The sequence below is a fragment of the Hermetia illucens genome, chromosome 4 (genome assembly GCF_905115235.1).
Source record: "Hermetia illucens chromosome 4, iHerIll2.2.curated.20191125, whole genome shotgun sequence".
NCBI classification, from domain to species: Eukaryota; Metazoa; Arthropoda; class Insecta; order Diptera; family Stratiomyidae; genus Hermetia; species Hermetia illucens.
Genome location: NC_051852.1, coordinates 140,018,481 through 140,042,574, shown reverse-complemented (window position 1 = coordinate 140,042,574; position 24,094 = coordinate 140,018,481). Strand labels below are relative to the sequence as shown.

General features: G+C 45.4%; 2 protein-coding genes across 2 annotated transcripts; both read right to left on the bottom strand.

The window, feature by feature from the left end:
* Positions 1 to 641: 641 nt before the first annotated feature.
* On the bottom strand, positions 642 to 3,538 carry LOC119653892 (dnaJ homolog subfamily C member 11). Its single transcript, XM_038059014.1, has 7 exons — positions 3,266 to 3,538; positions 2,701 to 3,068; positions 2,418 to 2,638; positions 2,057 to 2,354; positions 1,865 to 1,981; positions 1,373 to 1,805; positions 642 to 1,296 (listed from the first exon to the last, which is right to left on the bottom strand). Exons 1-7 carry the CDS (start codon positions 3,335 to 3,337, stop codon positions 1,132 to 1,134), a joined length of 1,674 nt encoding a protein of 557 aa, XP_037914942.1. The 5' UTR covers positions 3,338 to 3,538; the 3' UTR covers positions 642 to 1,131.
* A 5,955-nt stretch (positions 3,539 to 9,493) lies between these two features.
* On the bottom strand, positions 9,494 to 23,538 carry LOC119653891 (histone acetyltransferase KAT2A). Its single transcript, XM_038059013.1, has 10 exons — positions 23,200 to 23,538; positions 22,959 to 23,142; positions 22,749 to 22,894; positions 22,570 to 22,685; positions 22,349 to 22,504; positions 11,461 to 12,123; positions 11,326 to 11,401; positions 10,605 to 11,260; positions 10,455 to 10,547; positions 9,494 to 10,321 (listed from the first exon to the last, which is right to left on the bottom strand). Exons 1-10 carry the CDS (start codon positions 23,377 to 23,379, stop codon positions 10,255 to 10,257), a joined length of 2,337 nt encoding a protein of 778 aa, XP_037914941.1. The 5' UTR covers positions 23,380 to 23,538; the 3' UTR covers positions 9,494 to 10,254.
* Positions 23,539 to 24,094: the final 556 nt, after the last annotated feature.

Here is a 24,094-nt window from a genome sequence, read left to right as displayed (position 1 = left end):
AACCGGGATGTCTGGAGTTGCTTATTAAGGCAGGCCTAGAGCGGATACCGATTGTCGCGCCATTGATGATGATGATGGAGAGGTTAAAATCTCAGCAAGGGGAGAAAGGGAGGGAAAGAGCGCTAACAGTAAGAACTTTTAAAAAACTGCCAAACAATTCTTCATAAGGTGGGAGGGACAGTTGTCCTAGTGGTTTTATGTAAGTAATCGCCGTGTCCACATAACCACAAGGTCACGAACACTGGCGCAACGGTACGAGTTTGCACTGAATAGAAGCTTAGCATTTATGTTGCTGGATGCAAGGGCTACCTGAAATCTCTAGTGCAACCAATCAATACGGCACGCAAGTTGCAAGCAATATGGGCACAACCACAACCAGCCACTTCAGATGAATCCCATGCAGATTCGGGTCTGATCGCCGTAGCAAGTCAATGTGAATACAACGTTTCCCGCTGCCACCACTTGGAGGTTCTCCTGGACCACTTGGTGTTGACTCAACCGACGTGGTTGCTGCCTCATCTGCCTCCTGGCCACCCCTGATCCAGAGAAAACGAGTGCAATTAGGATCCCATCGCCAGTAGATTTACGTGATGGACAGTAAAAACAGTAAATGAACCAGATTGAAACTAATACACAAAAAGAACAAGTTTTCAAATCAATCGCTTTATTCTATATTTCAACGTAAATAGAGGTTCCCAATTATTCAAATAAAATAGAAGATTCTCGGTTAACAGTTCCCCTCGGAAATAGTTCAGTAGATTCAACCAGTCACTCTCAAATCTAATATTGGTCAGTGTCACTCGTAAGATCACATCTTTCTTAACATTAATTTCCTTTAATGCATCTACTACTCGCCTAGTGGCCGCCCCTCCATATTCTAATCGAGTTCCATTGAAAAAGGCAGTGTTGGAATTTGAATCTCCAATTTCTTATTTTTCCTCTACTAAATCCAATTTATACTATTTAAAACTGAAAAGCATAATGTTCGCGTGTGTATAACAAAATTGTACAAATATAACGATGAAATGAGCATGAAAGTTTCACATTTCGATTACGAACTAGATCCATGCCTCGTCCCTACTGCACTGCGGGAATTGGGTTGAAGGTTGTCGGAGCGCTGGACACTCGCTCTCATGTCGGTGAACTGGCCGGCGTGCTGGTGTTGTGCAGAACAGGCAAACGTATTGCTTCATTATCGTTGATTGTTACTTCTTGCGGATTTTCGCGATAAATGTATTCAATTTTGAGCTGCTTGTCCTCGCCAAAGCATGGATCATAGAAGCCAGGTAACTCGCTCTGGAAGGGAGTATTATGTGTAAATTTGCGATATGATTTGCGGAACTCGGGGAAAGGACTAGAAAATGTAACCAACCTTTGTGGAATTGTGCAAGATCAATCGACTGTCCCTAACGAGGCACTGAATCGGGATTGTTACGTCAATGGTGATTTCGTGATCGCCGCTCTCTGTGGTCGTACTCGTACCTGGAAATTTGCCGTAACGGGCATTCACTATAATTAGTCCTTTTTTGCGCTCCTCCTCGTTGACTATGCGCTCGCACGTCGCCTTCATCAAATCGACAGCGGTCTCGGCTTCCTTCTTCTTCTCGGCCATACGTTGTCGATGTGTTTCCTTCACTTTATCTATATCACGTTTCCGCTGCTCTGCGTTCATTGGTTCTATTATTGTCTTCTTCAGAACGAACCACGTCAGTAAAGGCGTAACAGTTGCGTAGAAAACGGCTGCCGGAACGATTTCTTCGCTTAGGTGTATGGGGAAAATGAAGGTTTGGGAAGAACGGATGATTCTGTAAAGTTGATCAAATGCTAAATGGCTTACTTTCCTCGGAATTTATTGACGACTTACTTTATCTTCAGGGTAACGCCTGTGGGCACGCCAAGTGACACTGAGGCAACGACGGAGCTATATTTCGAGACCTTTTTCTCGGCGCCGTATTCTGCTACGAAACCAAAAGTACCAACTCTAAACGAACAGAAAATCATCATCGACCGATCAACATTGGTCTCGTCCCAGATTCTCATCGATCTGTATACCTACTTGCCTGCCATCCGCAGTTTCAGCTCGTGCTCGGCCAGCTTCCTCGTGTAACTCGCGCTCAAATAACAATGGGGAATCCCCAGCAGGATTGTGGTGTTCCAGTAGTGCTTCTCCGTGTTGTGTTCCACGACTGTAGACATCGACGACTGGAGGCCGCCGTTAAAGGTTAAGTAGCCAACCGTATGCTTATCCAGCTGCACAGCCAAAGTCCCCATGATCCCGGGGATGATGCCATTCTGTCGAAAGTTTAGGGAAGCCCCGCCATTTAGGTAGACTTTCTGCGATAACGTCCGAGAGCCTGGAGGGCGAGCATTCAATGTGAAAACACTCAATTGTACGATTAGAAGCCTTCACGACTCACCTTTGAACCCAATCAGGGGACCATAGCCGCCACCAATGTCCAACTCGAGCCAGCCCTTGTTGATCAAACGCCGCCCTGATATCAGAAATCCTCCATTACCATTGCCATTATGTGAAGATAAGTTTCCCGACATGGTCACGGTGTCCCGCACCGTCAGTGGGGCCTCGATTGACTGAGCGATGCTCATCCCAGATATCTCTATGCTGGGCAACATCGACTCCCTAGATGAAACCAAACCAAACACTTTACCAATTGCAATAGACCGACCAGAACAGAAACCTACTCAAAGGAGTCATCATAGGAATCGAAAATATCCGTGGCGTTAAAATTGATCGTGATATGGCCCTTGGGGTTTGTGCGCTGCAGCAGCTTGCGCTCCTCGCGCTCGCGCGCCAGCCGCTCATATTCCTCCCGGATCTCGGCCGGTGTCTTCTGTCGATGGACTATCTCCCATCCTTCAGTCTGAAGGCCCTTCACGCCCAGCGAATCGTAAATCGCTCGCTTGTGGGGGTCCGAAAGGACCTCGTAAGCCTTCTTGGTGCGGTTGAACAAGATTTCAGCTTTCCGTTTGCTTTCGTCATCTAGATGCTTATCGGGATGGTACATGCGACTGAGGTGTCGGTAGGCACTGTTGATATCCTCAATTCCCGCCTGCAATGACAAAACATTCATCCGAAATCCGGCATATTATCCAACGGAATCAAATTGCACAACAAAATCGAAATGTCGGTAATTTTGACACAAGTCAATGAGGTTATGTCGACGGGCTCCGAGCGAACAATAACAACTGCAGCGTAGCCCTGACTAGTCAAGCATTAACACAAAGCACAAATCTGATGAATACGCACATTTTTCGGGACATTCAGAAACGCATAATAATTCTCCTCAACGTTGAAACCGTCATCGGAATCGTCTTCCATGCTGAAAATTTATTCGCCCACTGAACCGAAACTGGTGATTTTTGACAGTTCACGAGGTGTTGAAATTTTTCTTTCGGGAACCGCGGGAAGGAAGGGTAAGCAACCCAAGATGTGAACCAGCTGAGAAAACTTCGCTAAAACTGTTATACAAGCCAAATTATTACTTAAAATTTTCAAAATTCCAAGATTTTCGTTATTGAAAAGAAAAATTAAATTTTGAAACGTACACGGAATAAGCAATGTTTTTACTAAAATATTTTAAATCTTTTTACTATTAATGTCGAACAGGTAGTAGGCTTTGGGAGTTTCTACTAATGAATAATTATAGATTTTTGGTTTTCTTTCTTTATTCTTCCTTTGAAATGAATGATTTCCTGGTTAGTTTTTGTGTAGCGATACGTTAAAAGGCTTCCAATTATAAAAGTGTCTACCGGGAATGAATAAAAGACATTTGTAAAATGATCGCTTATCATGCGATTAATAAAAGCAAGACTGAGCAGCGATCCCAAACCCACTTAAGAGAGGAGGGGGAAAGAGTCACTATAGTATGAACGGTCGTATTACACCTAGGCGTCTCAGGAAGTACGTGAGGTAAACTCCAAACGGACTAATAGCGTATACTATTAAGATCAAAGGCTAGTATAGGTCCCAGGATGAAATTTGGATTGGTACCCACGATGGAGCATAAAACCTGGGAAACACCTGCTGAAACAACACCAACAGCTCTACTACCAAACCGTATCTTCACCTCCACGGGAGACCGCTGGGAGTTCTTTTTTGATGAAGAGGAAGTCTTCCGCGCTGAAAAACGGAACAAATTGTATCAATTGCTCCCCCAGAGGGTTGGGTAGGGCTGATAACTCTACACGGAAAATAACTCATTACGAAGCCACAAAGGGAGCCTCCGAAAGGATTGGCAACACAGCGACGAACCCCGCAACGAAAACGGAATAGCAATTTGCACATTTTCTCATGGAACGTGGGTTCTCTGTACAAAGAAGGATACCCTGTCCCAATATAGGGCTGATGTAACAGTGTTGCAGGGGATGCTTTGGACCGGTTCCTGGAGAAGAGTCACTACACCATATATTATAGTGGCCATCCAGTAGACCATGTATTCGGAATTGCTTTCCTGTCAGCCAAAAAATGGAAACTGCTAATATCGGTTTTGAAAACATAAGGAAATGCTATGCACTCTGCGCTTGCGAGGAAAATTTAGAAATATAAGACTTATCAACGTTCACCCCCACAGAAGAAACTGCAGAGTCGGAGAAGGATTCATTCTACGTGGTAGTTGAGGGGACCCTCGAAGCCTGTCCCAAGTATGATGTCAAAAGCATAATTGGGGATTTTAACAGCCAAGTAGAAACGGAGCCATATTCAGACGATACGTTGGCTCCATAGCTTATATAAGGATACCAATGATAACCGACTGCGGATTATTCAATTAACAGTGTCACACGAAATGGTTGTTGGACGTATCTGATTTGCGCGGAAAGCGGTCCACAAACAAACGTGGGCCTTTCCAGACAGGACCATTTTCAACCAAATTGCCCACGTGTTGATCGAACGCCACCACCTTTCACCTTTGATGAATGTCGAAACATGTGGAGGGGGGGGGGATCAATATAAACTTGGATCACTATCTCGATGCCATGGTGTTCCGGACTCGAATAACAACACCACCTAAAATCCTCTCTGGCAATTAGATGAAAGTTAACACTGAAGCCATTCACAACACATCCCTGCGTAACACCTATAAGGAGGAAATGGATGCCGCAATAACCGCAGCTAACAGATGTCCTGGAGACGAAGCATCAACAAATGGTCTTCACAACCACCTAAAGAACGTTATCATCGATACTGCCACAAACATACTTGGTCCCTGTCGCAAAAAAAATCGGAATGGCTGGTACGACGATGAATGTAAGCTAGCAATCGAGCGGAACAACGCCGCATTCCGAGTAATTTTGCATTCTCAAAGAACGCCGGCATGCGCGGTGAGCCGGGAGCCGATGGAATGACAGCCGAATTGGTTAAATATGGAGGCGACCAATTACACAAAGCGGTTCATCAACTTATGCTCAAGGAGTGGAACAGCGAATCAATGCCTGACGATATCGACATCATGGGAGGAACGACGAGGCGTACAAACTGCCTTCATCCAGATCGAGCAGGTGGCGTGAGATCTTGGGCTGCACATCAATGTAGGCAAGACGAAACATATCGTGACAACGTCAGCATCTAAAACTAACCAACCAACATCATCAAATCGCGATGGTCAAACGAAAATAATAAAGATAGGAGACTACCACTTTGAGACCGTTGATAATTTCTCCTATCTAGGGTCGAAAATCACAACCGATAACAGCTACGATGACGAAATACACACACGGTTGTCGGCAGCCAACAGGGCCTATTTCAACTTACAAAAACTGTTTCGCTCGAAACATCTCACCATAGGGTCAAAGCTCTTGCTGTACAAGACAATGATCTTGTCAGTCCTCATGTATTCCTCGGAGACTTGGGTTCTTAGCAAAACAAAAATTGCGAACTCTTCGCCGCGTTCGAGAGAAGAATCCTCCGAAGAATTTTTGGCGCCTTACATGAGGAGTGACGATTCCGTAGCCTACATAACGACGAAATTTATGAGTGATACCATGACCGCCAGATTGTGGATAAAATCTGGGTCAACAAGTTGCGATGGGTGGATCACTTAATCCGTATGGATGAGAATGATCCAGCCCGAAATGTCTATAAGGGCAATATCTATAGTAGAAAAAGAAGACGAGGCAGAGCCTACCTCAGGTGGAGCGATAGCGTAAGTCAGGACGTCTGACAGCTTCTAGGGATATTGAATTGGTGGATCTCGGCGCAAAACCGGAATGTCTGGAGTTCTACTAAGGCGGGTCTAGATTGGATACCGATTGTTGCGCCATTGATGATGATGATGGGAATCGCTAGCTCTCGGTCTTAATGAATGTCAGAAAATATAGTGGGTCCAATATGGGCTCGGATTGGCTTAGTGCTCCGGGCTCGAATTACAACGCCACCTAGAATCCCCTCTAGCAATCAAGTGAGAGTTGGCACTGAAGCCACTCCCAACACAACACAGGAGGAAATGGATGCTACAATAACCGCGGCTAACAGAGGTCCGAGATGGAGCATTGACAAATGATCTTCACGGCTACCTGCAGAATGTTGTCATTGACACAGCGAGAAACATACTTGGCCCCAGTCGCAAAAAAAGTCGAAACGGCTGGTTCGACGATGAATGTAAGCTAGCAACGGAACGGAAGAATGCTGCATACCAGACAATGCTGCAGCCCCAAAGAACGCGGGCACACACAGATGCCTATCACAGAAAAAAACCAACCAGTCTGTGAACTCGAGAAGTACAGGGACCAATCGTACCAGACGCACAAGTTTTACCAACAAATCAGCAGGATGAAACCAGTTACACTTAAATGTCATTCTGTCGAAACAAAGCAGGAAATTTGATTTTCGACCGTATGGGCACTTTGGAGCGAGGGGATGAGTATTTTGGTGACCTGCTCAACAACCAGAATATTATCAAGGTGAAGATGCCGCCAATTGAAGACATGACAAATGATGCCACTAAGCATGGAAAAAACAGTCCGTGCAGTTCATGGGCTTAACAATCATAAGTAGCCGGGTGCCGATGGAATTATAATCGAACTGATTAAATATGGAGGTGACCAACTGCACCATGCTGTTCCTCAATTTATGCTCATAGTGTGGGACACCGAATAAATATCTGTTGCCTGATACTGAGGCGGCCCGGTCAGATTATGCTTCAGGTTAAGGTTGCATAATTCAGCAAGTCCTCATACGATCCCCTCGCGGTGGCCGCTGGTAACTGGTTTCAGACGGACCAAGACTATGTAAGGTCGGGCTGAGAGTAGGCTCGTGTAACTAACGAGGATTTGTTTGCCTGCTGGTCATGTGTTAGGGGCCATAGTAGCTGGAGGCTCGTCCTCCCTGCGCTGGAGAAGGTGCTAACAGGACCCCAAGCAAAGGTGGAGCAGCATACGCTTAGGGATGTATCGCAAGTAAGCAGCTTGGTCTTTAGTATGCGAGCTCTGAATACCTTGGGCACCTTTAAATAAGACCTTTACATCCTTCCTGAAATACTTGTGAAACAAAAACATGCACATAAACAAATTCAAAAGACAGACGATAGAAGAAGAGGTGGTGATACCAGGTGCATCGTCGAAGGATGAGTTTCTGGCATCCAGCCAGGAGACAGTATCCGTCGAGAGCAGTACCGCGGTGTCAGCCGTAGCACTGTGCTGAAACCAATCGCAAGGACCTCCCGAAGCGAGGCAGCAGACCAGTGGTCTCCAGCTTGGAATTCGCTGCCGTCGAGATAGGTGTAGTAAATACCAGCCGTAGTACTCCTACCCAGACACCGTCGGGGCCCCTCTCAAAAACAAGGCCTAACAAGAATGTCGGTCACCGGAAACCGGCTAAGAAGCGAAGGTCCCCTGTTCTGTTCAAGAGCCAGTATCAAAAGGCCATACATATTCTGAGCAAGATTGCGAAGAATGATGAGGCCGATACTGCCGACGAGCGGGATCAACAGGACCTCTTTAATTACCAGACGATTGTTAAAGAATATAACAGCAAACGCCTGGAAGACGAGTAGAAGGCGAAGCCCACCGCTATCAAACGCAATCGATTTCATCTCAAGCGGAACAGAGGGTGCAAAGGCTCGGACGCCAAGCAACCTTTATGAACAGGCAAGCAGCAACAGCCGGCCGACGAGCCACGAACTGCGAAACCCTTTAACGAAGTGGCCAGGAGCCACTTATGTGCGCTAGCGAACGACAACTCCGCTAGCAGCAAACTAACGCCGGAGGTGTAGACCAGTGGTGAGGCCAAGTTGTCGGAAAAAAGTCATCAAGTATCTCCTAGAAGACAAAGGCGAACATGCGGGATTCATCCCCTGATTTGATTCATCTTAGGTGGTCCGTGGGACCCACGTTATAGCATGCAAGGGCGAATTCTCCAGGGACAGGCTAAGATCAGCGGCGCCTAGGAGGGCGCAAAGCTGAAAGTCATCCCCCACGACGAGCTCTAGGAAACCCGGTCGCTCGCATCAAACTTGTCCAATCTTTGCGTCTTCAAAACCCCAGAATTCCCAGGGACGACTGGCTAGTTATCAAGGAGGAGGAACAGCCAACCTTTTCTGAAAATCGACAGTCCGACGAACCCCCAATGCCAAAAAAAAATCCTGTTAATTGCAGCACAGATAAATCTACAACACTCGAAGTGCGCCTCAACTAATTTGCTAGTCGTCCTCCTAGAGGAAGACCTCCATGTCGCATTAATACAGGAGCCCTGGATCGGAGGGCAGACCCAGAGCATGTGTCCTAGCCAGGAAGGGTCTGCACGTTTTGCTGTGTTCGAACTTGAATTCCAGCGTTCTAGTTAATTTGGAGTATATTTCCTCGACTTACATGGCTCACAACTGATCAGCTCCGCCAGAAGAATTGCAACATTTGACGTCTACTGTAGCGGTAACGAAGGCCAACCTGTTGATAGGCTGTAAGAACTGAAAAGTTTCTGACCAGAGATCCTTCTCTGATCACAGTTGGATTGTTCTCAGTCTAGATCTCGCTGCAGAGTTCTCCAATCATTTCAAAGATCCCAAGAAGATCAATTGGAGAAAATTTAGTCAAGTTTTCACGAACAAACTCGCCGCTGCTGGCAACAATTCGTCTATCTCCACTTATTAAAATTTGGTTTAGGGGGAGAGAGTGAAGAAAGTGCAATACTGAACACGTAGTCCCGCATTAGATACTTCGGCAGGCTATCACCGACGGCAGAGACCTAAGACATCGCTGAATCGTTTAGGTCCGCCGGCATTTTAGGGCAGCTCGACGGGTTGGTAAGCCATTCTATCCTTGGTAATTTGATCCTTCAAATGTCGTTCTATAAAAAGAACATTTTTTCAGTCAACGTAAATGGCCAAACAAAGGGGCAAAAAAAAAAAATACTCAATACGCGGTTAAAACAGGAAGACCCCCCTACTCACCATACCTTGGCATCTCTCGCCCCACTAGATTTGAGATGCCGGTTTTCCAATTCCTTGAAGATTGATCTGTACACACTCAGCAAAAGAAAACACCATTTATAACAATTCTTATTTCTATATTTTCTATTTAAATATTTCATATCAGATTCTAAAATGAATTTCTGCTTTCAGATTCTAAAAATCGCAAAAAATTGTTGCAATGTCAAGAGAAAACTAAATTTGATCCAAGCGTTTCTTCGTAAAAACTAAAATGTCACTAATAATTGAAAAGAGCCGAGAATCAATTTACTACAACCAAAAACCGCAGCAAATACATCAGGCGTTCGGAAACGCCAAATATTGTAACAAGGGTGGAAGCGCTCTCAAAGTGAGTCGCCCCAATTGAACTCGATCTAACACTGAAAGTGGAGAGATGTGAAAAGCATAGAAGCTTACAAATACTTTTTAAATATTCCCGAATAATAATAAAAACATTAACTTCTCAGTAAAACCTTTCTGCTAACGATTTAAAGCAGAAAAATAATCTAAATTCCTACCAATTTCGAAGACCATCGTAAGCGCTGCTCTATCCAATCTTCTTCGTCATATCGCTCAAGTTTACCTTTAAAACTATCGCCGCTTGTTGCTGCGAATCTAAAGTAATGGATCCGTAAGTGATATTGTGTAGAAGTTCAGATTGCTTAGAAGGCGAAATTGGGTTCAAACTTTTCATTGATTCGTTTTCTTTCAATTTGATTAGCGCCTCGTCGTCGGAAGATGATGACGAAGCTGGAGAAGCGACTGCCGTTGAATGCGAAATGTGTTTGCCGGTAGTGGACTGCGTATTAATAGGGGAACATTGGCGGGAAGTTGAAGATCATTTGTCCCACAGACCGATTTCCTTCATTTTAGTTTGAAAATATCGTTCCAGTTGATTTGCACATCTGAAGTTTAGAAGATAAAACCATGAATCAGATTTGTTCGAGCTGTTGTATATGGAAGCCAAATATTGGGTCCAGCTCTAGCTCCTTTCAAATATTTTATCTCAACCTTTTTCGGAAAGGGAGACATACTCACCTATAATATTCGGTGTCCTGAGCATTGAACAATCGACAGTTGGAGAATATCCGAGCCATATCAGCCATAAACAGTCGTCGATTTACATAATATCTGAAATATATTCTCTCTTCTCAACACAAATCCGAATCTAAAATGAATCACTCTTACCCCTTCTTTAGCCTCTCACCCATTGTCTTCAAATCCATTGGATATTTGATGGTATCATAATAATCTGGCACTTGAATTGGATTCACCGGTTTCAAAAACGGCCAAGCTGCCGAATGTTGTCGAACCGTGGCCAGAACTGTTGCAAATGTTGTGGCAAGCTTATCTGGATCGGCTGATTCCTCGAGCGGTCGAGATGTGCGTTGGGCCCGTGTTTGCGGTTTCCAGCCAATTTCCCGCAGACCGGGTATAGATTCCACGGGAATCGAACGAACACCCTCTTTGAAGCATGTCAATCCAGGATGAATTTTTTGTACTTCCTGTTGCCTTTGAACAATGAGTTCTTTAACTATTTCCCTTTGTTCTCGTATAACCGATATGAATTGAGTATAAACCAGGCTTGGGTGAAATTCGCAGTGCATCAAGGTGGCACCCTCGTATTCTTTGATGTAGCCGGCATAGAGGGGTCGAGCGATTTTAATGTCCTTTGAGAAGCCTTGTTTCTTGAAATATCCTATCGCATGTTGGTCAGCATAAGCGAGGAAATGCCGAATCCCTCGTTGTGTGCTGTAGTCTTTCAGGTGATTCATTAAATGAGTTCCGTACCCGCAAACTTGCATGTTCATTGTGACCGCACAAAAGACAATTTCAATGAAACCCTGTTCATGTAGATTTCACAAACAATAAACCATTTTGAAAAGATGCCTCCTATTGAACAAATTACCTGCGATGCAAAAGTTCTAAAACATATCCCACCAATCGGCTTATTATCCTTAATCAAGGCGAGGGTTTTATGCTTACTAAAAGTATGAAAACTCGAATAAGATAATGAAAAATTGCCACCGAACAAGGAACTTACGGATCAAAGACCAATTGACTAATATATTCCTTGGGCATCTCAGTCAAATGATGCGAAAAAATCGTATGCAATCCTAACAACCACAACATCGACTGCTTCGAGACTGGTTTCGTAAGTGAATTCCCAATGATATGAAACTCAATCTCACGTCGACTTTCCTCAGCCTTAACATTCTCATCGCGAGACATTCGCGTATTTACCGGATATAAAACCTCTGTATTCACTGCACTCGATTTAGACTCATTAATCTGCTTCAATGCCTTCTGGAATGCTTCCTCCGATAAATCTTCGTTTTCCGCTTCTTTCTTCACCTTCTTGTACGATTGTTCACCGTTGAAACGTTTATTACTTGCCATCGCAGCTTCCTGCTGCCGCTTCCGCTGATGCATTAGATAAGAAAGAGGAGATCGATATGAAGGATCCCAAATGCATGAATCGTCCTTAAGTAATTCCTGTTTGAATGCTTCCAGAAACTTGGGCATGATGGAAAGAACAGTTCGTTTTTCGGCCGAGAATCTTTCTTTTTCTGCAAGACAACGTGCGACCAGTTGTTGCGCGAAATATTGGTAGACAGCTTTGAGAAGTGTCCGGCCGAAAACCAAAGCAGTTTCGTAGGGTTTTAATGAGTTGCAGAAGGCAGGAACGTGACAGAATACTAGCCATCTGAAATGGTGTTAGATAGGGTTATTTTCCCTAGCATTAGTTTCAGAATTAACATTCAGAATCAAATTAGAACAATACATATACGTACGTACGTACGTGTGCTTTATTCCTAGGTAAAAGGAACAAATTTGATCCCCTGTAACTTTAATAAAAGTATGATTTCCACCAAACTTTCCAGTAATGCACGTCATGCTGGTGAAAAATGTTCGGCCTGACAATGGAAAACTATGATTTTCAGATAAAAAATCATTTTATTTTTTTACCTAACGTCTTTTGACTTCACACTTGGTCCAGCGTTTCTCATCGGTATTCTACCCCAGAAGTGAAAGTCTGTGAAAATGCTCACCTACGGACCGTTCAACTTCTATATTGGATGCGACGTGCTCGCTAGAAACGACTTTTTTCAAGTTTGAGAGACAGGTTTGTGTATTGCAACGCTTCCGTTAGTGGATGTGATGCTACCCGCTACAACTGGAGCGCACCATCACCAAAGATCAGACGTCTGATGCGTTTATAGACGTGGCATTCAGAAAGAAAACGGTTGGTGAATTCCGCTTTCTCATTATAGGATGAACACGCTAGTGAATCGTAGTCAGTCAGAATGCTCTCAATTATTCTGCAGGTCTTGTTCCGGCTGGATGAACTTTCCAGTATATTTGTTTGTTACTGATAGCCAATGTTATTGACGATCCAATTGTTGGTTCCGCTTCCGGCATGGGGAAAATGAATTCTCTTTTGCTAACGCATCCGAGATTTGGGTAGGGCTGACAACCCTACACGGAAAACAACTGGTTACGAAGCCACAACAGGAGCCTCGGATAGGACGGATTTTAAAACGACGGACCTGGCAACGACAAAGGAACAACGATTTGCGCATTTTCTCATGGAACGTGCGCTCCCTGTACAGAGATGAAGCTGATAAGCAGCTAGCCGATACCCTGTCCCAATATAGGGCTGGTATAACAGCGTTGCAAGAGATGCGATGGACAGGGACCGGTTTCCTGGAGAAGAGCCACTACACCATATATTATAGCGGTCATCCAGTAAACCATGTGCTCGGAGTAGGTTTCTTAGTCAGCCAAAAAATGAAACCTGCTGTTATCGGCTTTGAAAACATAAGCGAACGGCTATGCACTCTGCGCTTGCGAGGCAAGTTTAGAAATATAAGCATCATAAACGTTCACGCCCCTACAGAGGAGACTGCAGAGTCGGAGAAGGATACCTTCTACGAGGCAGTAGAACGAACCCTCGAAGCCTGTCCCAGATATGATATCAAAATCATACTTGGGGATTTTAATAGCCAAGTAGGGAAGGAGCCCGTATTCCGGCGATACGTTGGCTCCCATAGCTTACACGAAAAAACAAATGATAACGGACTGCGGACTATTCAATTAGCAGGGTCACACGAAATGGTTGCTGGAAGTACCTGGTTTGCGCGGAAAGCGGTCCACAAACATACGTGGGCCTCTCCAGACGGGACCACTTTCAACCAAATTGACCACGTGTTGATCGAACGCCGCCACCTCTCAGCCTTGTTGAATGTCAGAACATATAGACTCGGAAAAGAGGCTTCACTCCAGGCAAATCAACAACAGATCAGATTTTCTCTCTGCGGCAAGCGATGGAAAAACTGTTGGAATATGGACAACAGTTGCACCATCTGTTCATCGACTTTAAAGCCGCCTATGACAGCATAGCCAGGGTAAAACTGTACACGGCCATGGGAGAATTCGGTATCCAGACGAAATTAATAAGACTGACTAGGCTGACCCTGACCAATGTGCGAGGCCAGATAAAAGCAGCAGGATCATTCTCAAGACCATTCGACATCAACAGCGGTCTACGACAAGGGGATGCGCTCTCATGCGTCCTCTTTAACCTGGCCCTCGAGAAAGTGATCCGTGATGCTGAGGTGAATGCAAGAGATACGATCCTCTTCAAGTCCACCCAACTACTGGCCTATGCTGACGATATCGACATCATGGGAAGAACCACCCGAGACGTACAAACTGCCTTCATCCAGATCGAGCAGGCGGCGCGAGATCTTGGGCTGCACATCAATGAAGGCAAGACAAAATATATGGTGGCAACGTCAGCACCGAAGACGAATCAACCAACAGCATCAAACCGCACTGGTCAAACACAAGCACGAACAAGAATAAGGATAGGAGAATACAACTTTGAGACCGTTGATAATTTCTCCTATCTAGGGTCGAAAATCACAACCGATAACAACTACGATGATGAAATCCGCGCACGGTTGTTGTCAGCCAACAGAGCCTATTTCAGCTTACAAAGACTGTTCCGCTCGAAACGTCTCACCATAAGGTCAAAGCTCTTACTGTACAAGACTATGATCTTGCCAGTCCTCATGTATTCCTCGGAAACTTGGGTTCTTAGCAAGAAAAATTGCGAACTCTTGGCCGCGTTCGAGAGAAGAATCCTCCGAAGAATTTTTGGCCCCCTACATGAGAATGGACGATTCCGTAGCCTACACAATGACGAAATCTATGAGCGATACCATGACCGTCCGGTTGTGGATAAAATCCGGCTCAATAGGTTACGGTGGGCGGGTCACTTAATCCGTATGGATGAAGATGATCCCACCCGGAAAGTCTATAAGGGCAATATCTATGGTAGAAAAAGAAGACGAGGCAGACCCTGCCTAAGATGGAGCGATGGCGTGGGCCAGGACGCCAGACAGCTGTTAGGGATATCGTATTGGTGGACCTCGGCGCAAAACCGGGATGTCTGGAGTTCCTTATTAAGGCAGGCCTAGACCGGATACCGGTTGTTGCGCCGCTGATGATGATCCGAGATTTCATTTCTCTCTACACCACTGTGCCCAGGTACCCAGGAAAGTTCTGTCGTATTAAATCTAGAAGTAGAATTCAATCGACTTTTACATTTCTGGACGATTTTCGAAGTGTTACCGCCCTCAGAGCAGATTGCTATTCGCCTGCTCTTTAAGCGCTTATCAATCGCCCAGATTTCCCTTAGGATCACATATACTTCAGCCTAAAAGACCATTGCATATTGTCCCAAAGAAAAAGCTCACTTCTTAATTCTATTCGAAAGATAGCCTCTTGGTATATAACCCTGTTCAATTTTTGAGGCATCGCAGTAGAAAACCTCAGTATACTCCGTGGGTTGACGGTCTTCCGGCACAGTTATTTATCGCTACACCTGCGGTTGCTACAGATCTGCTACTACCATTCGTACGGAAATCTTAGGAATCCTAGACCTTTCCCAGAGAGTGGAAGAAGGGGATGATCTTTGAGATCGGAAAGAAGGGGACCCGTTATGAGTGTGACAATTGGAGGAATACCTGCGTGATCTCCGCCCTCGCGAAGATAATAGCTAAAATAATCCTGGAACCTCGAAAGATTGATCGGCAGAGAGCAGGCTGGTTTCCGCTCCAGATCCTTCTGCGTTAACCACATCAACATCCTACGGTTCACCCTAGAGCAGCGCGCAGAGTTTAGATCTTCGCTTCACCTGCTCTTCATCGATTTCGAAAAAGCTTTCGATAGCGTGAATAGGGAGTCCATCTGGCGTGCTCTACGCAGGAGGGGCATTCCGGAGAAACTAATAGCTATTGTCATAGCGACATTAATGGCGAGAAACACCACGTGCTACACCAAGGTAAAATATCGGACGATTTTGAGCTCCAAAGCGGAGTCCGCCAAAGTTGTATCTTGTCATAGACATTGGTTCTTCTTGTTCGCTGCTCCTTTGCCCGAAGGACGTGGAGGAATTCATGGACGATGACATCTTTCCTGAAACACGTCAACTACGCTGATGATATCTGTTTGCTTTCCCAATCTGCATTAATGGGTAGAGCATTGAAGACGTCGATCAATTTGTATATCTAGGAAGCGCTCTCTCTGCCGAGGGTGGCACCGAACTGGATGTTACAAGACGCGATCTGGCGCACCCAGGCATTTGGACAACGAATTGGTTAAAAGACGTAAAGCTTAAGCCGCCACCACTCACCAACCACGCGAAAACCGTGGCTGACGTGCTCAGGAATCTTGAATCCTGTGCACACGTCCTAATTAGGACGGACACTCCTCGTAATCCGCTCCAGCAACCTTATAAGGGCTTCGAAGGTGCGACATCATTATAGCCTCAACATCGGGGGCATAGTTAAACGGGTCTCTTTTGCTCAACTAAAGCCATTCGTCCAACAAGAAAACGCGATCAGAGCGAGAGGCGCGCGACGCGTCCTTTTTCACTTGCGGCAGCTGAATTAAAGGAGCCGTGCGTCTGATTCCTAGCTGAAACCCCCCTTTGGTTTCAGCTAGGGGTGGAGTGTTCTGGCGGTGGGAAGAATTTGCGTCTCGCACACAAGTGCGAATCGCGTTAGCCATGACTTCTAAAAACAATTTTTGATAGCGAAAATTGTTTTTCGGTGTCATTTGTGACCCCTCTCAATCTGATTAACAATTGTTAATAAAATTAAATATTAAAAGAAGTAAAATGTTTAAATCATAGAGGAATAAGCCAGGGTCATGAATATTATTTAAATTTTCAAATAAAATCTGTTTAATGCGAAACTCGTCGTGTAAGGTCGCAGAGATATACGTTGGATAAACGATGCACTGTACCAAAGATATTCTATTAGCCAATGAAATCAGAGAGGAAGGAAAAGGGAAACATGATCAACTCACTTCTTTCAATACTACCGAATTGTGTTCCGGGCTTTCGCCGATCGTCTAAGGTAGCGAGACGTTAGTTTCTTGCAACGTATGAGCTTTTTACCGGCTCTAGGTTGGTAGGGTGGTATCAGCGGCTGCTGCGAGGATTAGGGCTGTAGTGCGTCCTTTTGATGCCACAATCTACAAAAACCATGGCTGCTGTTATAAGAGCAGTCGACTCAGATATTCAGAACCAGCCTGTAGCACTCACGAAGGAAGGCAGCTGTCCCACCCTATAGCTAGAGATCTCACTAAGTTCCTGGAAGAATGGTTTACCTAGTGTTCGCAGCCTGACTCTAGCTAGAGCTGGGCAATCGCAAAGGAAGTGCTTGAGGGTTCTTCCCTCTTTTCCGCAGCTTCGACAATGCGAATTGCAGAGTATTCCGAGTCTAGCGGCATCGTCCCTTAGAGGCTAGTGCCCGATGCAAACCGCCGTAATGTGTATGTATGCATATACACGCATCTGGCCCAAGAGCTCTGGCGATCGGGTGTTGTTATCGGCGGGCCAAATCCTCCTTGATTTAGCACAGATGGTGAGCCTTCGGCGTCTGAGATCCGTCGCTACTAAGTAATGGGAGTAGATTCCACCCTTGACAATCGCCAGCAGAACACAGATTTCCGAGGTGAAGGATGTCAGCCCGCTCATTCCCCACTATGTTCCTATGCCTAGAAACCCAGAGAAACGTGACCACAAGCCTGGAGGATGTCGCCGCTGGGTAGAAGTCCTTTATGGCCGCTTGGCTGTCGGTCAGAATACTTGGATCATACCTTAGCCATCGACGGGCTCCCAGTATCGCCAGTACTTCCGGTTAGAATACACTGGCGAAACCTGAGAGACCGCACAACTCGAATACACCGTGCATATTCGAGCAAACTTCCGCACTGAGACCACAGAAGATCTTTTATCAGTCGGTGGAGAATACTATGTCATAGTCTTGCAACACGCCGACTGTCTTCCACTCTGCCCTGGTTGAAAAGTCGACAGTAAAGTTTCTCATGAAATTCGGCTTGCGTGTGACACAGTCCTTGGGGGAATTCCCAGAGCGAGATACCTCGTCTAGGATGTTACTATTGCCGTAGGGCTTCACTATTAGTGGAAGGGTCAATGCGCACCTCCAAACCAACAACATTCTGTCCGAGGAGCAGAAGGGCTGCCGAGTTGGGTCAAGGGATTTGCAAAGAGCAACTCAGTATCGACTCGGTAGTTGTAGGACAAGCAACTAGAGGCCAAAGGAACCTCTTTAGTTGCTATATCGATTATGCTAAGGCTTTCGATCGCGTCCCGCATACCTGGCTAATCGCTGTCCTACATCTGTATCACATTGATCCGAAAAAGTTTTTGACGACAGTCATGGAAGGGGATAAGGTGGTAATCAGTGCGTACATCTGAGGGTGCTAATACCTCAGAGCCCATCCGTATACGGAGGGGCATCTTCTAGGAAGATTCATTAAGTCCCCTTTGGCTTTGCATGGTACTGAACCCCTCTTTTATGGCTACTGAATAATACTGATTGCAATAAAGTATGGCCTAAGTGCGAACTGACACACTTAGATGACTTCAAGTTGTATGCTCGTACTGACGACCACCTTACAAGTGTGTTGCGAATAGTAAACATTTTCAGTCGTGATATTCGGATGGAGCTTGGATTACACAAGTGTCGAATCCAAGCCATCCGCAAAGGTCATGGCGAGCCGCATGCCGGACATTGTATTGGTGACCTCCACATCCAAACTGTGACCGAGACAGACTTCTACAAGCACCGAGCAATTCTGCAAGGAATCCATGCTCGATTTGGTGATCTGAAGGACGCTCTACCGTCCGAATTTCTGCAACGTGTAAAGCTGGTACTGAAATCGCATCTCTCGGGGAAGAATAAAATAAGCGCATTGAATATATTCGCTATCCCTTCACCGGCTTATACATTCGGAATATTTCCGTGGACGAAGACCGATCTGGAAAACTTCCAGCGGCGGATACGGACAACTATGTCCAAATTTCGAATGCATCATCCAAACTCTGCCGTGGAGCAAATGAACCTGCCTTGTGACATGGGAGGTAGGGGCATGGTTGATATGGCGGCACAACATCATCGTCAAATCGACTCGAGCTTACTTTTACAGGAAGGAGTAGGCGAATTCCTTGATGGTACTTGATAGTTCTACTTACCGCATGTATTGAGATCGACAAGTTCTAACTGATCGCCATATTCCGCACAGGCGTGGCGTACTGTTAGTTGACAAAACGGGTCGCTCCGCGTGTATTATTGATGTTACTATCCCCCATAATAGCAACATCGAACGGAAATACGTGGAGAAGGTAAACTATGAGCCACTGGCTCGGGAAATCAAAGAAATTCGAATGCCCGAGCGGATGGTTCTAGTTCCCATAATATTGTTAACTACAGGTATTCTAGCTAAATCCCTCACGGCTTCCCTTGATGTCCTGGGACTCACACAGTCTGGTTCAAACCATGCAGAAATATTCCATTCTGCATACGTGCTCGATGTTGGGGGGATTTTTTGACGGATTTTCCCATTGACCTATCGCGGGCTGGCAGCGCACGTAATATCACTTGACCCACTGAATCCACATTCTGTATGATATCGAAGCAAAAACGAGTGGCACCAATAGAACCTATCATCGAAAGCACCACACAGTCAATCCTATGCCCGTCCGTCAGGTTGTGGATAAAATCCGGCTCAATAGGTGGTTGTGGGTGAGTCACTTAACGCGTTTAGATGAGGATGATGCAGCGCGAAAAGTCTATAAGGGCAGTATCTATGGTAGAAAAAGAAGACGAGACAGACCCTGCCTGAGATGGAATGATGGCGTAGGCCAGGACGCCAGACAGCTTTTAGGGATATCGAATTGGTGAATCTCGGCACAAAACCGGGATGTCTGGAGTTCCTTATTAAGGCAGGCCTAGACCGAATACCGGTTGTTGCGTCGTTGATGATGATGAAGTGATAAGCTCGCAAAAGCGAGACAAGTTTAGTTAGTTTAGTTTAGTTAAATGGGGGGAGCCGCAGCTCCGAGCACAAGCCATTATTAGGCCCATTGTACTATCCCCGTAAGTTGCCTATTCAATGGCTTCCCGCCTACGGTGTTCGCAGGCTTTAGCGAATCTGAGAACATTCTCAAGAGGCAGAGAGTGTGCAGATTCTTCATTGAAGAAAACCTTGCCAAGGTGTCTTCGTCTGAGATCTGAGGATGCCGGGCAGCTGCATAAAAAGTGCAGGGCAGTTTCCTCCTCCTCCTCACATTGGCTGCACACAGCCGAAACCACTACCCCAATCTTTTCCATATGGTAGTTTAAGGGGCAATGTCCCGTCAAAAGCCCTACTAGGGTTTTCATGTCCCACTTCTTAAGGGACAACAAAAATGCCGCTCTAGTGGCCCTAGGCTCCTTCACAAGGATTTTCGCTTGCCGGCAAGAGTCCAAATTTCTCCACTCGGTTGCGTAAATCCTTGCAATTTCACCTTTCAGAGTAGACTTGACAGTAGATGGTCGGATTCCAAGAGCTGGTTCTGAGCCCACCATTGTGGATCCAGACCCTCGGCGAGCCAGTCTATCAGCCCCTTCATTACCGGCGATGTTAGAGTCCCCGGCACACGCATCAGGAATGTTTCGTTCAGTCGGCCAAGTTTCAGCAGCACCTGATGACAACTCCACACCAACTGGCTTGATATGTTGTTGCCATCTAGTGCTGATAATGCCGCCCGACTGTCGGAACAGATTCGAATGGTGCGACCCCTCCATTTTTGTCGCAGACATTCTTCTGCTGCCAATGAAATGGCATATATCTCCGCCTGGAATATGGTCGTCATTTTTCCGAGGGGTCGGGCCAGTTCTATAATCGGATTCTCCGAGAACACGCCTGCACCCGATCCATCCTCCGTGACTGACCCGTCGGTGAAGATTATTAGGTTTGTAATCTGAAAAGACTCATGGCCACTTGTCGACCATTCTTCTCTTTCGGTGATTACGACAGTGTATGTCTCTTCAAAGACGAATCTGGAAACCATATGATCGGTCGGCATCAGGGCTACCAGATGTTTTTCAAGGAATTTCCATATAGACGCATGCCCGTTGGATTGGCCGCCTTTCCACGCCCCAATGGTATCGAGCCTATATGCGTCGTTGGCTGCTTTCCGTTTCACCTCCAAGTAGATGGGGGGTAAATTTAGGATGGCTTCAAGTGCCGCAGTCGGCGTAGTACTCATTGCTCCAGTAATACTTAGGCAACCAACTCTGAATCTGCGTTAGCAGCTTCCTGCTGTTAGCAAAGTTCAGTCTTGGCCACCAGACGATGCATGCATACATCAAAATGGGTTTTATTATGGATGTATACATCCAGTATATCCGTTTAGGTGAAAGTCCCCAGGTCTTACCTATCGAATTCATACAGCACCAGAGCAATCTGCAGGATTTCTGATATTGTTCCTGGGTATGATGCTTCCACGTTAACTTGGAGTCGAAATGTACTCCTAAGTACTTGACTGTTTGTGCCAGCTGGATTTCCGCCCCTGCTAAGGTGGGTAGCGTATAGCTGCCCCACCTGACGTTCTTAGTGAACATAACTAGTCCAGTCTTTCTAGCGTTCACCGTGAGTCCATTGCGGAGGCACCAGCTGTGGATTACATGCAGAGTTGCATTCAAGCGGTCACATACTGTGTCCGCAAACTTGCCGGTAATTATTACGGCTATGTCGTCCGCAAATGCTTGCGCGAAGACTTTTTTGTCCTCCAGGAGCCACAGCAGGGTATCCATCACCAAGAGCCATAACAGTGGAGAGAGAACCCCTCCCTGTGGGCAGCCCCTGAGACATCCTGCTTCAATAGACTTCTGGCCGACCGATATGTGGATTTTTCTCCACTCTCATGTGAAGGATCCAACTGATTAGCAGCGGTTCGATTCCATGCTGTCTTGCCGCATCACAAATTGCCGCAAATGAGGCATAATTGAAGGCACCTTCGATGTCCATGAATGCGCCTAAAGCGTATTCTTTATCGGACATCGCCTTTTCAATTTTTGCCGTAAGTTCATGGAGTGCTGTCTCCGTGGATTTGCCTTTCTGGTAGGCGTGTTGCCTATGGTGAAGTGGCCATTTAGGAATGTGTGTATCCCTTATGAACCGATCTACTAAACTTTCTAGTCCTTTTAGCAGAAAGGACGTTAGGCTGATCGGTCGAAAGCTTTTTGCGTCTGTGTAGGTGGGTTTTCCTGGTTTGGGAATGAACAACACCTTCACATCCCGGCATTTAACTGGAATATAAGCGTGTGCTAGGCATGCCCGATATATATTCCGAATGTGTCGACCCAGGGCATCCATTCCTTCTAAAAGCGAGACAAACATACAACGAACAGTCACCCATGACGACTGGTATTCGAGCCAAAAACAGCGAGATTGAGAGGCTGACTTCGTACCATGTATATGTTATGGTTTCCTCAAAATATATGACTAACTTGGTACGGAAATTTGTACATAAATCCATATTCACACATCAAAACGAACTAACATACCTCGTATAATTGATTTTGTACGTCGAGGCATCTTCCTGTGTAACATCCCCACTTCTCGCGCTCGGCGGTTCGAAGTTCCAGTGATTTATGAAATTCAAAAATGTTTTCGCTGCTTCAATCATAATCTGTAGCTCCGTCTGACTTAAGTGATTATATCTGAAAGGAAGCAAAATAGATATCAAAAGGCTGGTGAACATTCAAGAGAAAAATGTCTTTCTTACTTATAGAAAACGAAATTGGACACCGCCTTAGCGATGTTTGGAGTTTCGAATGGCGGGTCGCCTAGAGGCCCTCGTATTGCAGGTTGTTTGCGAGTGATAATGCATTGTCTAAGAAGCTGTTCAGGAGGGAAATTGCATGTGAGTTTATCTATGAGTTTTCGAGTCCTTGATCTACTTACCCTGAACAAATATAAATACACCTTCTTGGTGTCCTCGTCCTCGACTCGCTGCATACTCATGTACAAATTCTCCACATCAATAACCGCACAAAGTAGTTTGTTAAGTTGTTCAGATGTTATGTCCCTCACGTGTGAAATGTGCATGTCTACGAATAAATAAATGAAAAAACTTGAGTACAAATGCTTAAAATATAAACTCGATCCTCATACCTAGCGTGTGTTTACACTGATCGAACCGACATTCTTCACTGAAATCCGGGCAGTAGCTCCCCTCTACGTCCTTATTTCGATGCTCCTGGGGTATCTTCCACCCTGTGCAGAGACAAGTTTCCGCCTGGCAAGCGGAATACATGGCCAACTTGGCCATTTTCTGCAGCCTGGGGAGTTGGAACACCTAAACGAAAACAAGCAGCTGCAAGGCAAGTAGGACCATCAAAAGGAGCACACTCACCTTCTGTTTACGCTGTTGTATTCTTATAAGACTATTCTGTCGGGTGATTTCTTGGCGCGGCACCGAGCTAGTAGTGGTTGTAGTCGAGCTGATGGTGCTCTCGTTCCCATCGTATTGAGAATCCACTTCATCCTTCACCTTCACCCCAGATTCCATTGAATACCGGGAATTATCGCTCATATCTTATTTTCAGCGAAATTTTTACTTTGTGGACACTTCAGACTTAATGATTATTCAGAAACAAATAAATAAATGGCGTAATTCTCGCTAAAAATGCAATTATGATGAAAACCCCGTCAACCGAACATTTGACAGAAAGCTAACAAGCCATCAACTCCGTGAACGCCAAAACACCTGATTAAGAAGGCTGTTTGACAGTTCATATCTTCTTCTTTTTCCCACATTCTTTACGCTGCGAAGAATCTTTTGTAAGACCTTAGAGAGGCTTTTTAAGGGGTACTTTGAGGTGAAACAACTAAAAAATGCTTCAAAACGGAAATATGGAGTAATTGCGAAATCATAAGTCGTTTTCAAAATAACCTTATTAAAATCGACCACACCCAGTTTACTCGGAAACTGCAAAGCATTATGTAAGAAACTTTGTTGAGAATGCGATCCATAGATGGATCCCTTCATATGCAATGAAAAGCTTGTTAATTTTAAAGAATTAGGTCACTGTGTAAAATAAAATTCCGTAAAAAGGTTCTTAATTAAAAATTCGACAAACTGTTCAAAATTATGCAAAAGAGAATCGATTGCACTAACAATTTTTAGTTTACGGCGGATTTTTTTACCATTACAGAGTTATAGCGTTTTTCGTGAATAGTGTCAAAAAGCTTCATCATCATCATCAACGGCGCAACAACCGGTATCCGGTCTAGGCCTGCCTTAATAA

Coding starts and splice junctions, on each gene's coding strand:
- LOC119653892 (XM_038059014.1), bottom strand. CDS start 3,337: ATGGAAGACGATTCCGATGACGGTTTCAACGTTGAGGAGAATTATTAT. Junction 3,069..3,265: donor TTCTGAATGTCCCGAAAAAT/GTGCGTATTCAT, acceptor TTGTCATTGCAG/GCGGGAATTGAGGATATCAA. Junction 1,297..1,372: donor TCTTGCACAATTCCACAAAG/GTTGGTTACATT, acceptor ACTCCCTTCCAG/AGCGAGTTACCTGGCTTCTA.
- LOC119653891 (XM_038059013.1), bottom strand. CDS start 23,379: ATGAGCGATAATTCCCGGTATTCAATGGAATCTGGGGTGAAGGTGAAG. Junction 23,143..23,199: donor TACAACAGCGTAAACAGAAG/GTGAGTGTGCTC, acceptor GTTTTCGTTTAG/GTGTTCCAACTCCCCAGGCT. Junction 12,124..22,348: donor TACAAAATCAATTATACGAG/GTATGTTAGTTC, acceptor ACACCATTTCAG/ATGGCTAGTATTCTGTCACG.